Source organism: Pocillopora damicornis, chromosome 3 (assembly GCF_964200805.1).
Source record: "Pocillopora damicornis chromosome 3, jaPocDami1.2, whole genome shotgun sequence".
Classification (NCBI taxonomy): Eukaryota; Metazoa; Cnidaria; class Anthozoa; order Scleractinia; family Pocilloporidae; genus Pocillopora; species Pocillopora damicornis.
This window is the reverse complement of record NC_142672.1, coordinates 29,931,483-29,949,451: the sequence shown is the minus strand read 5'-3', so window position 1 is coordinate 29,949,451 and position 17,969 is coordinate 29,931,483. Positions and strand designations below refer to the sequence as shown.

The window sequence follows — 17,969 nt, the reverse complement described above, 5'->3', positions numbered from 1 at the left end:
CAATCACTTTGGAACGTGTACAGAATGAGTGACAAGATGCTTGTGCTCGTCTGTTTCAGCTCGAAACGCGCGCTAAAGAAAATACAACTCTTATACATTAGCTTCATTCTCACAATCGGTAAATAAGCAGTTCTGGTGAACACTGATTTGCTAATGAAAGACACTAAATCGTGTTAACTGTTTTATTCCCATTTAGGTGGTCTTTGCATTAAACTGATTTTAAGCAATCGCACTACAATTTCTTTGGAGAGACTGAATGCGATTTTTTTTTCCATTTTGACATTCCATTGTCAAAAAGTGGGCTTATGTCATAGCAATCGTTGCTATTTGGGTGATATCCGTCTCCTTGGAAATAATTCAAGCTTTCGTAATTAAAAGAAATCTGTTTTCTATCAATGGAATCGTATACTTCTCTTATATTCATTTTAATTATTTCCAAGGGGCATTAAAATTATTACAGTTTCGTTTCTTTTGATATGTTTTGCTTTAAGTAAGACAAATTTAAGGGAATTTTGATGCGTCCAGCTTTCACACGTTTGCGTTAGGACCCTGCAGAGAGCGAAAGTCGCCATCTACGTCAAATATCAAAATATATCATGGAAAATAAAGTCTCGCCTAGTCTCGTAAATATCAGGAAATATCTACCGAGCTAACGGTTCAACAAATATTCACAAATTTCTCTTTCACCTTAGGCGAATAATTCAGTGTCTCATACAAACTTTAACCATAATCACGTATAAGTAGCACTCACTGGAAAAAATGCTCGATGATTGAGAGATTCATAAACACGCTATGTTAAAATGTTTTCTTTCCTCTGCCTTTCCTTTTAGACAAGATGTCTATCCTGGAGTTACCACACCGAAGCTTGGCAGCTGTTGTAACTGAATCGGGCGTTTGCCTTGCCTTGAACATCATAAGTATCGTTGGGAATAGTCTTGTCTGTTTAGCAGTGTACAGAAACCGTAATCTTCGATCAACCACCAATGTGTACATCATTGCTCTGGCTGTCAGCGATCTATTGGTCGCAATGATTGAAATGCCTTTGGCATCAGCTACACTAATCATTGGAAGATTTGATTTCGGCTTTGCCTTATGCCAGCTTCAAGGATTCATTGGCCCGTTCGCTACTTACGTGACCCCGGCAACCATGGGTTTAACAGCATTCAACCGCTATATGCGAATTGTTAAAGGGAACAGTTACAACAAGGTATTTTCTCCTTGCCGATCTAAGATCTGGGTGTGTTGCCTGTGGATGTCTCTGGCCCTTTACCTGTTAATTGGGCGACTCACCGGTTGGCTAAACATTGGTTTTATCACTGGCTACGCAGTGTGTGCCTTTACATATCCAACTGCTGCAAGTCAAATCGTTCAATACACCATCATGGTCGGAGTGCTTTTTTTTATACCGTTGTGTATCGGTATATTCAGCTATTACAAGATCTTTTTCAAAACCAGTCAGCATCAGCAGATTGTGGTTCCATCGCTGCAGAACTCGACTAATGGTAACAAAAGCACTGGAAGGAGAAGCACTGTGAAAGAGATAAACATTAGTCGAGTGCTGCTCTACGTGGGCGCCGGGTTTTTGTGTTGCTGGATTCCATTGTGGGCACTTGCACTTTGGAAGCGCTTCTCACCAGAAACATGTCCACGAATTGCGGAATTGCTTGTTACCTTTTTCCGCTTTCTGAGTTCGACGATAAATCCCTTTATTTACACTTTCAACAATAACGATTTCCGAAAGGAATTCCGCAAACTGCTGTGTTGCCCCAAAGGGGCTCGGACTGCACCAAATAGGGAGTTTAAGATACGGTCACTACGGACTACGGACTACGTCTGGGCGTGAGAATCCAAGCCACGCGTGGACTGGGCCGACTACGCTAAAAGGGCGCGAAAATTGGAGTGTTGTTTGACGTTAAGATCGTGACAACGACTACGGACTACGGCTGCACTTGGAAAAAAAAATGTCCTTGGAAGATGCTAGAAACGCCCTTTTAATCGCTTATGCGGATGGTTTTCTGGATAATGAAGAGTTTATTGTTCTTTACGATTATTACCAACCCGTTAATCCTTCATTTCCGTACTGGAATTTTGATCCATTCTGTTTGGATGTGTTCGACTCTTGCGAGTGCGAAGCTAACTTCAGGGTGGCCAAGGATGATATTCCGATGTTATTGAACGCATTGCGGATTCCGGCGAGTTTCAAGTGCCCACAGGGAACGGTTTGCAGTGGCTTAGAAGGACTTTGTTTACTGCTAAAACGACTAGCATACCCATGCCGCTATTTCGATTTAATTAAGATTTTAATTTAAAATTCATAATTTTTCTCAGAAATGACTTTCCTCTTAGATTTGTTAAGCTTTGTGTTAATTGAAAGTAAAATTAACATTTTCTCAACAATAAAGCTCAAAACTGGTCAAAAATCGGCAAAAAAATACTTACGTAGTCCTCACTACGCGAATCTCCTCGACTACTCCCCGTAGCCTGCAACCACACGACGGACTGCGAAACCCACGTGCTATCGAGCATGCGCAGTAAATCTCGAACCAGGTCCTCGCCGTGTATTACCGTTGTCCGTAGTCCGTAGTGACCGTATCTTGAACTCCCTAATGACACCACCACGGCTACTGAAAACGAAGAATTGCAGGAAGAAGCTAATGTTTAAGGTAATGTTTGAGGTGTCTGTCCATCTACCAAGATATCAATTGCCTAAGATCAAGATTATCGTGGACCTTCAGTGTAAAACGTTCATGCCTGAGTCGCCTCCAATATAAAACCCTTGAAAAGTATATATCGCTGTAAAGCTAAAAAGATGTCAAATCCGAAGAATTAATTATTTTAAAGATTTGTTTTAGAGGCCAGCAAGCATGCAAGACCAAATAAACGGCACAGTGCCAATAAACAGCTGATTGACTGCAAAAGCGTGCATTCCTGTTGGTTACTGAGAAAATGTTCTTTGACCTCGCATAATTTGGCCTTTGAAAATCTACAGTTACCTTAGAAAACAAGACTATTTAGTTCTATTTTGTAGATTTAAGAAAGGGACTTTTGTAACTATTGTAAATGGTTACACACGATCATGAAGTCCACTTGTTCGGTTGAGCGAAGTCCTGGGAAGGAATGTTGTCGATTCTAGTTACCAAACTTTACTCTGCTGACTACTTCAACTCAGGTTGTCGAAACGCCAGTCATTTTCAACGAACAAAAAGTCGTGTTTAAGACTACTCTCAACCGGATGATCAGACTACATGATTAATTAATTTTCTTCACGTTATTTATCTGTTCTTCATGCGAATCAAGTAGATTCCATTTTGTCTCATTATTTTCGTATTCTTTTCGAATGGACTTCTCAGTATTCCTGACAATAGGTGTAGCGAACGAGAAGAGGAGGCGAGTAATGCATACCATACAAAGTCACAGCAGAACTGTTCTTTTACTCGCTTTGACGAAGGGCTAACTCTCGAAACGTCAGCTTTGAAACTTTTTACGGTAGCCGATTTACATTATCAACTCAGTTGATAAAACCAAATTATCTTATTATACTCTATCACCGACACAGCAGCACAGTTTCTGTAGAAACCCACCCTTTTTATTCATTTGTCTTTTCCTGAATCCGGATCGTGACACTGTGTGACAATAAATGAACTAAGAACTTGTTATGCTAAAGAAGTAACCTCCATAGACAGTTTTAAGAATTTTAACGAAGTAAGAAGAACTCAGAGTATCTTAAAAACGTCAGAAGTCCATTTTGTTTCGGCGCTTCCGAATCAGGAGTCGTGATAATTTCAGAGAAAAAAAAAAAACAAGGGATTACGAAATTTTGAGGCTTTGAGAATTTCCAGCAAGAAATCATTCCGTAGGCAAGAAAGAAAATTAACATTTGATCTAATTTCAAACTTCAAAGTCCCAGACCACAGTTTTGGCTCTACTCCATATAGCAGCTCATGATTTGGCATAAGCAGTACATATATTTTATCCAAGGGGAAAAATGGAAGTTTGCCAAGGGTAAGGTAACCTTAACTCCAACTATAACCTTCAAGATAAACTTAAATTGCCTCGTGAAAACTTCTTAGGGTTAGCAAGGCATGTGTCTCTTCAATGTAAAAATATAGAGCCAATAAAAGTAAACAAACCTGAGCGATACACCTTGGAAATTATACCAAAATCTTGGAAAAAAATCTGATGAAGTGCACCCTTTCCACTCAAAAGAATACAAAAAACTCCATGAAAATAAGGTCTTCATGGATTTCATAAAACTTCGAAGGGACCTGGAACAAAGCTAGGACTAATCTGTAATAGTGTTACATACCCTTTATTTTATCGTTTAATGGTATAGTTTTTCGATTTTGCAAAGTTACCCCGAAAAATGCGCTTTCTCCAACCCACACGTTTAAATACGCCTGGAGCAGTCCAGATTTGGCCAAACCATTTCAGATGTTAACTCACAATTTTTTTCTCAGTGGGCACGGCAACGAATCTTGCAATCTGATTGGTTCATAGCGCGTTCCTATCTCTACCCACGGGCACGGTAACGCTTTCGTGAGTCGCCGAGTATATCCTTACATTCGTTGCCACTTTTCATAAATATATCTCGTTTTTCCTGCTGGGAAGTATTTTTAAGCAAAGACGTCGGTCACTACCTCAAGCCGATGAATAATTCATTAATCCTCTCTTTTCTCTTTTTCTCAAATCACTTTGGTCGACAGAAAACTTTGGTTTCGAAAAGAATTTGTATCATCAAAAGTGTCAATAAATTGTCTAAAAATGTCTGTAATTAATCTTAAAACTAAACCTAAAAATTTAAAACGTGAGGTATTTGGTTACAATTGAACTAATCGATGGAATTTCCATTCTTTTAAGATCTGAATTCTCTCAAAAAATTTGTTCGTAGTGAAAGGACGAGCGAATTTTTCACTTACACTACAAACACGCTTTCAGTAAGTCTTTCCAAGTCCGTTCAATTTGGACATTAATTTGTACCGTAAATTGCACAACAGAAACTGAAGGAATTCAATGAGAAAAAGCAGCATTAAATCCCTTTGTGTCTAATTTAAGTGTATCATTCGAATTTTTAGTTTTTGTGGAGAAAAGACTATATTTACACACGTCTTGCAGCAAACAAACGAGCAAACTCTCACAACTTCAAAACAAAAATTTGAATCAACTTACAAATAATTTCCTTGTCATTTACCTACTGCCTGAGAGGTAAATCTTCGTACATAAATTAATCGTCGATGAGAGTGAATGATACTTAGCATAAGATCATTCACTGTTTTTGAAGAGAACATTGTCGTGGCGGCCCTTGCCAAACTAATTCCGTTGTTTTTCAAAAGTGTACATGCGCTTTTTAATCTTACGTGTTCCTTAATTGACAGGTGTCAGATTGTGACATAAATGTGTGAAAATGATGTTTCAAATGATGTTTTTGGAAGCCTTTTAAATCACCTTTATCAATACGCAAATGAAAATGTTTCGGTGAAGCCTCTCTCTTTAATTTGTATTACCTCTTTTATAACTACCATTTACTCTCTCAAAAACTGTTCAATTTAGGGAAGATCTTGCCATAATTACAGCCCTAAATCATTCGGGTTTTTTTTGGAAAGAATCTCGTTAAGTTAAAGAAAAAAACTAAAATGTTATTCACCAGCCTAAGTTGGTCCGTACTGGGGAAAACTGTGCCCTCTGTCTTGAGTACTGCCCTTGAACTACGGCCTTGGGCGTTGCTCAAGACTTCGGGCACAGTTTTTCCCAATACGGACCTCTCGGCTGGCGAATAACATATATATCGATAAGATATTGTAGTGTACGTGTATTTTTTTTTCTTCGAGTTAACCTCAAATGTCAATGTGTTACTAACGTTTAAAGTAAAAAAAATGCATTTATGTCTCTGTGGCTAAATTTTGCGCATAAAGCAGGAACTTGCTCTCTCGCTGCAATGTCACGCAGATTTGTCACGCAACGATCCGGGTTCAGGAAAAGACCAATGAATAAAGGGGGTGGGTTTCTACAAAAACTGTTGTGCTGTATACGCTTCCCGGGAGAACTAAATAAGGAATACGATGGTGCAAATCCGGACTCTTAGCCCCAAAATGCAAGAGAGATATAAGCACTAGCCGCTCAAGAAAAAACGTTAGGGAAGAAACTCAATCTGACCTCAGAGACACCACTGTGTAGATTGTGTAGCCACCATTGTAACAGTACGGCATATTATTGGCTACCATACCCGCCAGGTGCTTGCTTAGAGAGAACATAGCAGGTGGCCTTGCGAGCACACAGGGAAATGTACAGAAAACACGAGAAAGACATCACTGACAGGTGATACAAAAGTCGCAGATAATAAGAAAATAATCAGAAAATAATCAAGGACACCAAACTATTCGCAGAAAAGGATTTGAGAAATAATCGACCTGATGTTACCTTAGCTAATAAAGACACAATTTTGGGAACACTTGGCAACATAGCTGTCCCAGCTACATACCAAAATATCATTAGGGCCGAGAAGGAGAAAGAGAGAAAGTTTCAGGACCCAGCATTCGAAGTCAAAGGAATCATGGAGCCTCAAAAAAGGCAGTGCTACCCATCATGTATCAGGAACAATTTCGAAGAACGCAAACACCCGTAGAATGTCTGGAGAATGAAACGCGGTTATTCTTTAGCAATTTAATGCAAAAACAGCCAGTTCGTAGTTTTCACGTATTTATTTCTTTGTTCATCAATTTATTTATCCACTTATTCATTTCTTTGTATACATATTCGAACACTTATTTCTTCATTTGGTGATTTCCAGCAGACAAGATGGCAATCCTATAGTTGCCGAACAGAGGCTGAGCTGTTGTTGTAGTTGAAGTGAGTGTATTCAGTGCATTGAACATAACAAGCATCATTGAAAACAGTCTGGTTTATATAGCAGCATTCATTTTGTGTTGCTGGATACCAATGTGGGAACTCGTCCTTTAGAGCCGTTTCTCCTAAGAGCCCGCCTAATTATTGCAGCACTGCTTGCTACTTTTTTCTTGTGTTTGAGTTCTTCAATAAATCCCATTATTTACAACTTCACAAATGGCGAGTTCCGGAGGGAATTTCGCAAATGCTCTGTTTTCGCCGTGAAAGAACAAGAACTGAGTCAATGGAGGCCGCTGTGGTTGTTGACAACGATTTCGTGGAATGGGAAGTCAGAGGGGATGCTTAATTAATGCTAGTACAATTACAATGCATTTAAAGGATCATCCTGGTCAAACTAATTATTCTTCCCACACTCGTGGAAAGAAATGGATATCCATCTTTAAAAAAAAAAAAACATGTCAAGTTATGTTCATAGAGGCTAAGCTTACCAATCATCGACCTACCGAGCTCAACATGAACAGGTGAAACGATAGCAGAAATATTAATCATAGTTACTATTCCACGGCTTAATTTGTGTTTTACCCTCTGCTTTAATCTGTGCGCATCAATCAACTACACTTTTACCATAATTCTCAAAGAGAAACTTGACTTTCCCAGCGACAGACGTTCGTTGGATGAACCATTACGAATATCATGGTCAAATGATTGTATTTTTCCCTTGCCAGCAAATATAACACCAATCTCCCGGTGTAGTCCGCGTTGATCAAACTACGGTGTGTGAAATGCATTACTTGGATCTATTTCCGAACGCACTTTTCATATTTGACAACTCCAACTCATTTCAAAATTATTTTGTGGTAAATAAGATTATGCTCTCGTGACTTCCAATATGTGATGTTAATTGATATGAGAAACTTCACTGTACTTTCGACACGATTCAGTTTAATTAATTTTTACTGATGTGTGGGAAAGAATAATTGTTTTACTCTTTGAAAAGCAGAAAAATCCTTTCTTCTCCGTGTTAAGAAGTTTCAAAGAAACCTATAGCAACTCATCGGCAGACTAAGGTATATGTATAGTTTGATTTCCTTTTCTCATTTCACATTTGTTTTACTTAATTTACTCACTTTCTTGGTCGTCGTTCGAGGATATTTCTCATGCTCTGTGAAGGCTGAAATAAAAGGATTCTTTCCAATTTCAAAGAAAGGGCGAACCTTCCTGTAACTTTTCAATGAACAAAAGAGCTTTTAAATAACCGCATGTGAATACATGAAATGCAGATTAAGAAATTAGTATGAAAGCGATCTTCGCGGTAATGAACGCCACCTTTCAAAGCAGTAGTAAAAATAAGGCCTGATAAAAAATCAAGCTTTTACGGGATTCTAATCCATGACCTCTGCGATAGCGGTGCAGTGCTCTACCAACTGAGCTAACAAGTTAACCGGGAGCTGGTTGTTAAACCCGTGAAGTGATGAATAAATAACTGTTAATATATGAAAATTATATATGTAAACTGCGGATTAAGAAATGATCGCTTCCATACTCGAAAGAGCTTCTGCGACCAGAATTTCTTAAGATGTTTACGTCTGCATCACTAGTAATAACAGGAACTTTAAAAAATTAGAACCAACATTAAAGGAACTTTCTCCTATAATTTCGTAAATTATTGGAGAAGTGTTTTTAAATTTAAGGTCGTCCAATTTATTAAAGATTGCCATCCTTAAGTTCTTTTCCTGACACATTCAGCTTTATCATTGCCCATGATGCTTTTTTCTTCCAATACCATTTTCTTTTTCAGCGCCCAAAACGTTCAAGTCCAGTTAAGATTTTCTTGGTTACATTCGTCCAACTACAGAAAGTTTTCTTCTCAGAGCGCTGCCGCTAAAATCTAATTTAAGCCGACTAGTCTCTAAACTACACCTAATTCATTAAAACTCCTCTGCTTAGGTAAAATGAAACAATGAGCGGATTATTACTTACTTCAGATCAATTGCGTTCAATTCTAATTCCTGAGGACTTTAGAAACAAGTTGAAAAAGTTAAAAGATCGAGTTAAAAAAGGACACAAGGGTTAGAAACAGACTGAGGCGTTCATTAACTAGATGCAACAATTGCAAGATGTCTTACAAAAGAGTGATGATAAATTGCAGTACAGATAAAAAGATGGTTAAATAAATCGATATGAGCCGGCTTCCTGTAGTGATTATATCATTGTCTAACTACTGCCGCAGCGGCCATATGGTTAGGTTGGAGTGCAAAGAAAAGATACTTTCTTTGGCGTAACAGCGGATATGATATAAACCAAAAGTAATTTTAAAAGCTGCAACACTCGCCAACAGTCCTATTTAAGTAACGGATATCGACAGTGAACGTTATTTTTGACTGATACTCGTCCACAGCATAAGGAGAGGTAAATAATCAGGTATGTTAAAATTTCCCAAATATATGTTTATCCTTAACAGGTAAGCTCCCTCCTTAGGTTTGATTCTGTAATGATTGATAGTTGTAACCGCCCTCTCGAAGTCCTTTCAAATATGTTGAGGACTTGATGGAGAATGCTTAGTTGGAAAACACCGAATGTCTAAGTTGAGAACGAAAGAATTAATTGCCGCTCCTTTTATCAGATTTGTTATCGTACAGTCGGGGAGATAGTAGATCACGAGACCTATGTAGGTTACCTAAGGATCTATGCGGAAAAGACGCCAGAAGGCTTCATTCATCGGTAAAAGCCCATAAGTCAGTTAGAATGGATCAAACGCAGTGAGATGATTTGCTTGGCTTCTATTGACATCACGCAAACAAGCGAATTTTTAAACCAGCCTGTTAATAACTGTGTCAATACAAATAAAATAAGGGCAGCCATTTGTTTACCAAACATAGTCGGAGCAGGTGATAACATACCCTGTAAAATTAAAAGTAAAACCTCTCTTCCAATATAGATTGGTTGCCATGATTACCAATTTATTTAATTCTACCCTGCAACCATTCTGTCGCTGTTGAATTCGTTGCCGTATTCAATTTTGATCACTTGACAGTTTTACTTGCAGATATAATTCAGTGAGTACCGAAAGTCGTAAAAGGCAAACAAAGCGCTTACATTAGAAAAATTTTTTTATTTGCGCAGTAGATGGAGTTGCACGGTGGTTCGCAAAATAACGGAATGCTAGTGGCAGTTCTGTAACATAGTTTTAGGGACCTAAAGAAACCAGATTTACGTGCTTATGAGTTTTTATTTTAACACGGCAAAAATCTCACAAGTTCATAGATTGCGCAACTTCAATAAACACATTCACTTTGCTTAATAATGGGAATTATAAGAGAGGAGGAAAAGTAAGGTGAACTCTATAAGTTTATTTCATTCCATGTCATTTATCTAATATTACGGTCTTGATATTTTATGGCGCGGCAAAAAAAATCATTAGGTCTAGCATGACAGTTTTAGTTAAATGAAAATAATTTTAATAAAACTTGAGGATCTCTTCTTTTTAAATATGAGCTCTGTGCTGTTATACCATAGTACATTTGTGTAATAGATTCAGTTGCGCGAACGAGTGCTGCATCCTCATTTAACACGCTCATAAATTATAGGCTGCTATTCAAGAGGCAACTTCTCTTTACAAACCATTGAAAGTACTTGGTTGAAAATGTCATCAAACAATTGGTTCATTCGCTCGATCACCGAGACATAAATCAATTAAGGAGTTTGGAGAATCAATACTTACGTTAAGAATTGAGACAGACTGATAAAGAATGAAGGAGTTAAGTAGTTCTGAGAATAATCTATGCAAAGCAATGTTTTGTTTACGTTGATAAGTGAAAATGTGACATCTTAATTTTGACGCTAATTTTTCTGGTAAGCAAGGAAGCGGTTTGTAATTTTGATTTATGTATTAGACATTTTTTAGTGTTTAAAGTGGTTTGATAGCAGTATGGCTGAGAAGAAAATAAAAACGTGCCTTTCGAAAACAACTCATAACACGTCCTCCACTCTTTCTGACAGAGGCATTTTGAATACATGTTAATGAATGTAGCAGCTTCAGTTTAGTGAAGTCCGACATCAAATTATTTAACAGAACGAAATTATGAGAAGGTAAACCAAATTGAAATATATCAATCAGTCAGACAATTTTCAGCTGTGTTTCAAGGTGCGTTTGTTTTCGTATCCTTTGAAAGTGACCGTTTGTGAGGAGCCGAATACAGTTGTGCGCTGTGCGTAGAGAATTTCACTTCTTATTGACGGAAACAACTCACGCTCAAGGAACGGCAAAGATGCATGATGCCATAATTCTGGCAAACATTGTGAAACCTTTACTGCACAGCCAGTAAGAGCAAATTAAGTTCATACACGTGCATCACCCGATCTCTAAAGGTAGATAAGTAAATGCTGGTATAAATTAAGGTCTCTAGGTGATTCGTCATCTCGTTTCGTCGGCAAGGTGTTCAATTTGACGACCTGTTTCTGCTATTGTTGTCACCTCCAATGTCTAGTAAGTCAGGCAATGAATCGCCTCAGCCGATTTTTTTGTTTGTTTGTTTGTCTGTTTTTTATTTTATTCTATATTTTTTTCTTTATTGAGAATCTCGAACTCAAATGGATGTGAATACATTCGCGAATCAGAAGGTTTAGCCTCAAAACAATTCATGAACCGCGGATTTTTGCAAACAAGAAATACCGTTGGTCAGATCGGTTGTAAATTAATGTCACAGATTCCGGATTCTTTCCGTATACAAATTCGGTTTTTAATCAATCGGACTCTAAGCTGTAATGATCAGTTGCTTGATCTTGGTTGGTATGTTGGAAAACTGTCGAGTCAGCTTAACAGTTCCCGGCATTTGAAAAAGTTGGTAAAACTTTCCCGCTGACTTCTATGTCCACAGGGTACTGTGACAAAAACGGTGTCTTTGGATAAAGTCGAAATTCTTCGCTGAGAATGTAAGTACTGTGTTGATTCCCTTTGAGCAAATTAGTCGTTACACTCTTTATCCAAAGCTTTCACAGCCAGACATGGAATTCACTATATAGACGGCGATCAATTTTAGGCCTTTAGCCAAAAATTCGAAATAGGCGAGACAGCTAGGGCTTCAAAGTAGGATGAAAAATTGAGACCGAAACGAAAAAAAGGTTGTATACGAGCTACAGGCGAACATTTCGACAAAACAAATTAACGGAAGTAGAAAAATTCACATCAATTTCACACATCGGAGATACCCTGTGGGTAGCCCTGGTTTTCTCTTGTTTATTATCGCCATCTTGATTTTAAACAATTCAAGGTATACCGTTTCAAGATAAAGAGAGACAACTCCCATTAATACTACCAAGATGACTTATGAAAATCGCTGTCCGAGAAGATGTGAGTTAAACAATTAGTATTTGAATTGATCCAACTTTCTTATCTATCTTTTCCAAAGAAGGTTCATATTCCTTCTCTTAATCGAGCTCGCCCTTCCACAGCTGCAAAATGGCCCCAATCAACTCAACTGGCCTTGTTTTATAATCATCAGTTCTGTATTCATTACACAACCTAGAAGGGTGAAGTGGTTTCCTGTTAATCCTATTGTCATATCCGACGAAGACAAATATTCTGACTTATGAAAGAATCTTCACGATTAATCAAGCTATCTTGTTCTGAGCCAATATCCGGATTTTCTCTCATTTCCTCCCCTGATGGAAAAAAAAAATCACTCCAGCTTGTGCAGAATATTGAACTTTCAGTTTATTTCGTAACCAATTGTTTAATTTTGTAAAAGAGAATATATTGTTTCGAATGTATGCCTGGCATTTAATTCATCGTTTTCTGAATGCTTTTTCCCTTCTATACTAAAGAATCTAATCGTACTTTAATAGCCGCGTGGAATTACCAAGAAAAACTGATTAAAACCATTGCGTGAATCACCACTCCGATCAGAGAATTTTCCACTTTCATACCGGTTCTGAACAACCTTCTGCCAGTGCATGAACTGAGCATGTTGCACAAGTTTTGGAACACGATATTTCTCATTTTTTTAAAGCCTGAGCGCGAAAGTTATCTATATCATTTACCCGGCTTGTACTTAAGCTTGGTTCAATCTACGATAGAACCGAAAGTAACCTCATTTTCACATTTCAAATCAATCACGCCTAATTTAGTTCGAATACGTTTCTCGCGCTCAGCTACCCGGCTTGTACTTAAGCTTGGCATATTTATAAATGATTGACTCAATCTACGACGGAACCTAAAGTAACGATATTTCTCTTTTTTTTAAAGCCTGAGCGAGAAAGTTATCTATATCATTTACCCGGCTTGTACTTAAGCTTGGTTCAATCTATGATTGAACCGAAAGTAACCTCATTTTCACTTTTCAAATCAATCACACCTAGTTTAGTTCGAATACGTTTTTCGCGCTCAGCTTCTTATCCTTAATCATGATAGGCGTTCACTTAAAAAAAGAGACATAGAGCAAATGTATAGACCTCGAATTAAGGTAAATTTAGAACTTAACGCTCTGAGTTCTTATTTGGTGCGAAACAAAAGCGATCAATTCAAGCAACTGCACATGTACCAAAAACTATAAATAGCCATAGAAGTAGTTTTGTTTGATGGAGTTTCACCTGGAATTGATCTAATTTCTCACTAATGCTGATACAGACAGATAGTGAGTGGTTGAATTATAGCCGCCTTTGTGACTAGATAGAAATTCCTGTTCCTTTGCGTGAAAGTGTATCCTTTGGTTTACCTAGTAATCAAGTTGAAACGGTAAGTCAAAGAAAATTCATTCAAGCTAGCTCAGGAAATTAAATACTGACTTAAATCGCAAGATGACAAGTCAGTGACTGAATACGTTCAGTTGAATTAAACTTAGACATTCCAATCCTTCAAGTCTTACAGTCAGATGAAGTTAGATCGAGAGAATTTCATCTTAGTTGAAAGTCACAAAAGTCGCAATTTTTAAATTAAACCGAAATGAAAGGGTAAGTGTTATGCTCCAGAAACAATGTAATTTTAATATTTACCTCTGACTTGTCCTTGAGATTCCAAAGAATGACCTTACCTATCTAAACTGTCATCAGCAGTTGAACAATCAGGACGTAGACAACTTTGAAAGTCACAAATTTAAGTAGAAAAAACATCTCTCAAATCAACACCGTTGTTCCCATTGGAATCAACTAAAGCCTCTATTGTAAGTAAGTAAAGCCTTTATTTAAAGAGGGTGGCACTTAATAGCCAAAGGCTAATAAACTTGTGGCCCTCACAACTATTTACAATCTAAAATACTGTAAGCTAAAATATATATATATACAGTTAAAATATAAAATATGACAGGATTCGATTATAAGATAAAAATAAATTATTAAATTATGAAATGATGCAAAAATTGTTGTTCCTTAAAAATCTTGGCAAACATGTTCTTTTTAAAACATGCTACAGAATTTAGTTTCCTAATTTCAATTGGTGTACTGTTCCACAGTCTTGTTGCCGAAACAGCGAAAGAGCGTCCTCCTTCTGTTTCTCTTTTATATTTAGGACAAACAGCATTAATGCTTGAATATCTAGTGTTGCGGGAGTGCCGCTTATTATTTAAAATTAAGTGTTCATTTAGATAATTCGGCAAAGTCCCATTAATTCGCTTATACATTATTGTGCATTTATCAATCTTATGTTGCTCATAAAACGGGATCCAACCTTGCTTGTTAAACAAAGCAACTGATGGTGTCATGCGATCGGCATAACAAATAACGCGTGCCGCACGTTTTTGCAATCTTTAGACCCTATGAACCGACTCTTTATCGCAATTTGCCCATACAACGTTAGCGTAAGACATAACAGGGCGAATAATGCTATTATAAAACTGAAGTCGCTGTTTAAGAGGTAGACACGCTCGGATCTTACGCAATATTGCGATTCTAGAGGCCAACTTTTTACATACTTTCTCAACATGTTCATTAAATGACAATTTGCTGTCAATTTCTACGCCTAATAAGGTAGCACAATCCACATTACTGAGCTGTTTTCCATTTACGATTACATCTATGTCACTTCTATTTATGTTGGCCACGCGTCTTTTGCCAGTGATCGTAAGTACTTTAGTCTTGTCTTCATTTAATGGGAGCTTATTCGCTGAAGCCCATAATTGAATTTCAGAGACAGACTTGTTTAGTGATGAATTGATGAATTGTGTTCAGTTAATCTCGTCATACATCACCGTTACCATGTGATCTAATAAAGCACCGCTCCATTCTCCACTACATTAAAACTCATACAGCTTCGAGTCCCCATATTTTCTCCAACCAAATGTCCAACACTCAAATGGTTCGGATGTTCTCAGCGCAGCCTAGGAATCAAAATTTCCGCATAGGTGATCTTTTTTTACATCTTCAAATGGGATAAGTTATGTCTGACTTGTGGGTGGCTAGATCTCAAATCATCTCCATCAGTGAACCACAACAAAATCAATTTCTTTCACAATGCAACAACCATCCCTTTAATTTGCCTTGCTTCAAATGAAGACTTAATTTAAGCGGTTGATGGTAGTTCCTGACACAACATCTGCAAGCAAAGCCCTATCCAAGCCTAATGAACTGTCTATGGTGCTCATATTGTTTTCGGGAATTCTTCAATTTTCGTTTGACGGTGCGGATAAATTTGTCATTCCAAATAAACAGCATACATACAATTTCCACACAAACGACAAAGTTTGCCGGTGTTTCGCAAACAGAAGGTTTTTAAATATTGCAAGATGGATACGTATAATTTTATAAAATAAAAAAAATCGAACAAGGACTTGAATGAGTTAAAATGGCTTTTTTTCATCTGCCTTTTCTTCTAGACAAGATGTCTAACCTGGAGTTACCGCACCGAAGCTTGGCAGCTGTTATAACTGAATCGAGCGTTTGCCTTGCCTTGAACATCTTAAGTATCATTGGAAACAGTCTCGTTTGTTTGGCAGTGTATAGAAACCGTGATCTGCGATCAACCACCAATGTGTACATCATTGCTCTGGCTGTCAGTGATCTGTCAGTCGCAATGATTGAAATGCCTTTGGCATCAGCTACACTGATCATTGGAAGATTTGATTTCGGCTTCGCCTTATGCCAGCTTCAAGGATTCATTGGCCCGTTCGCTACCTACGTGACCCCGGCAACCATGGGTTTAACAGCATTCAACCGCTATATGCGAATTGTTAAAGGTAACAGTTACAACAAGATATTTTCTCCTTGCCGATCTAAGATCTGGGTGTGTTGCCTGTGGATATCTCTGGCCCTTTACCTGTTAATTGGGCGACTCACCGGTTGGCTAAACATTGGATTTATCCCTGGCTACGCAGTGTGTGCCTTTACATACCCAACTGCTGCAAGTCAAATCGTTCAGTACACCATCATGGTCGGAGTGCTTTTTTTTATACCGTTGTGTATCGGTATATTCAGCTATTTCAAGATCTTTTTCAAAACCAGTCAGCATGAGCAGATTGTGGTTCAATCGCTGCAGAACTCGACAAATGGTAACAACAGCACTGCAAGGGGAAGCACGGTGAAAGAAATAAACATTAGTCGAGTGCTACTCCACGTAGGCACCGCGTTTTTGTGTTGCTGGATTCCATTCTGGGCACTTGGGCTTTGGAAACGCTTCTCCCCAGAAACATGTCCGCGAATTGTGGAATTGCTTGTTACCTTTTTCCGCTTTCTGAGTTCGACGATAAATCCCTTTATTTACACTTTCAACAATAACGATTTCCGAAAGGAATTCCGCAAACTGCTGTGTTGCCCCAAAATGTATCGGACTGCACCAAATGACACCACCACGGCTACTGAAAAAGATGAATTGCCGGGCGAAGCTAATGTTTAAGGCAATGTTCGAGGTGTCTGCGTATCTATTAAGATATCAATTGCCTAAGATCAAGATTATCGCCGTTGACCTTCAGCGTAAAACGTTCATGCCTGAGTCGCCTCTAATATAAAACCCTTGAAAAGTATACATCGCTGTAAAGCTAAAAAGACGTCAAATCCGAAGAATTAATTATTTTAAAGATTTGTTTTAGAGGTCAGCAAGCACGCACGACCAAATAAACGGCACGATGCCAATAAGCAGCTGATTGACTGCAAAAGCGTGCATTCCTATTGGTTATTGAGAAAATGTTCTTTGACCTCGCATACTTTGGCCTTTGAAAATCTACAGTTACCTTTAAAAGAAAGACTTTTTAGTTCTATTTTGTAGATTTAAGAAAGGGACTTTTGTAACTATTGTAAACAAAAATTATTCAACGTAATTTGCCCACGTAACAGTACGGATATGTATGCATATGTTCGTTACTAAGCTGAAACCTTTAGGAACTCTTTTCCAACCAGAAGAAAACTTTTCATTATAATATCGAAGCGGTGATCGAAGAGATATCGAAGAGAGTGACTAGAATTTCCCCTGGGTAGATTTTTATTGCAAAAAAACCTTGAAACATTTTGAATGGTTGGAATTAGGAATATCCTGTTCTTCTTCTAACCTGAAATCTGACGAACAATTTGATTAAAAAAAATACAGGTGTCAGGCATATTGCCAGACCTATTGTTTACTGATAAGGCAAACAATTCAAGAAATTTTCAGGTATTGCATGGAAACATAAAGCCGGAAATTCTGAAACTGAAAAATATACAAAACTTTATCTTTTATCCATGCAGTTAAGTAAAAGTGTTTTTTTTTCCGCTATAATTGTTGGATAAGTGCTAATGAAAACTTTACGTGTGTACATAAATACGCTGCTAATAAAAGCATTATCTTTAATTTTAGAAAAAGAAATTTAAAAAAAACACGACTAGGATAGTACATTTGCTATTAACAGGAGCGTATAGTTTAATATTCCCTTTTCATGAGCATAGGGGTAATACACGACCATGGAGTCCGATTGTTCGGTTGAGCGTAGTCCTGGGAAGGAATTTTGTCGATTCTAGTTACCAAACTTTACTCTGTTGACTACTTCAGCTCAGGTTGTTGAAACGCCGGTCATTGTCAACGAAAAAAGTCGTGTTTAGGACTACTCTCAACCGGATGATCAGGCCACATGATCAATTAATTTTCTTCACTTTATTTATCCGTTCTTCATGTCAATCAAATAGATTCCAATTTGTCTCATTGTTCTCGTATTCTTTTCGAATGGATTTTTCAG

The 17,969-nt window shown here is 37.8% G+C and overlaps 2 protein-coding genes across 2 annotated transcripts; both read left to right on the top strand.

Moving 5' to 3' along the window:
• The first annotated feature begins 478 nt into the window (after positions 1–478).
• LOC149049269 (beta-4C adrenergic receptor-like) lies at positions 479–2,669 on the top strand. Its single transcript, XM_089198754.1, has one exon. It carries the CDS (start codon positions 836–838, stop codon positions 1,841–1,843), a length of 1,008 nt encoding a protein of 335 aa, XP_089054880.1. The 5' UTR covers positions 479–835; the 3' UTR covers positions 1,844–2,669.
• An 11,521-nt stretch (positions 2,670–14,190) lies between these two features.
• LOC149049268 (beta-4C adrenergic receptor-like) lies at positions 14,191–17,874 on the top strand. Its single transcript, XM_089201306.1, has one exon. The coding sequence runs from the start codon at positions 15,614–15,616 to the stop codon at positions 16,658–16,660; it is 1,047 nt and encodes a 348-aa protein (XP_089057432.1). The 5' UTR covers positions 14,191–15,613; the 3' UTR covers positions 16,661–17,874.
• The last annotated feature ends 95 nt before the right edge of the window (positions 17,875–17,969 follow it).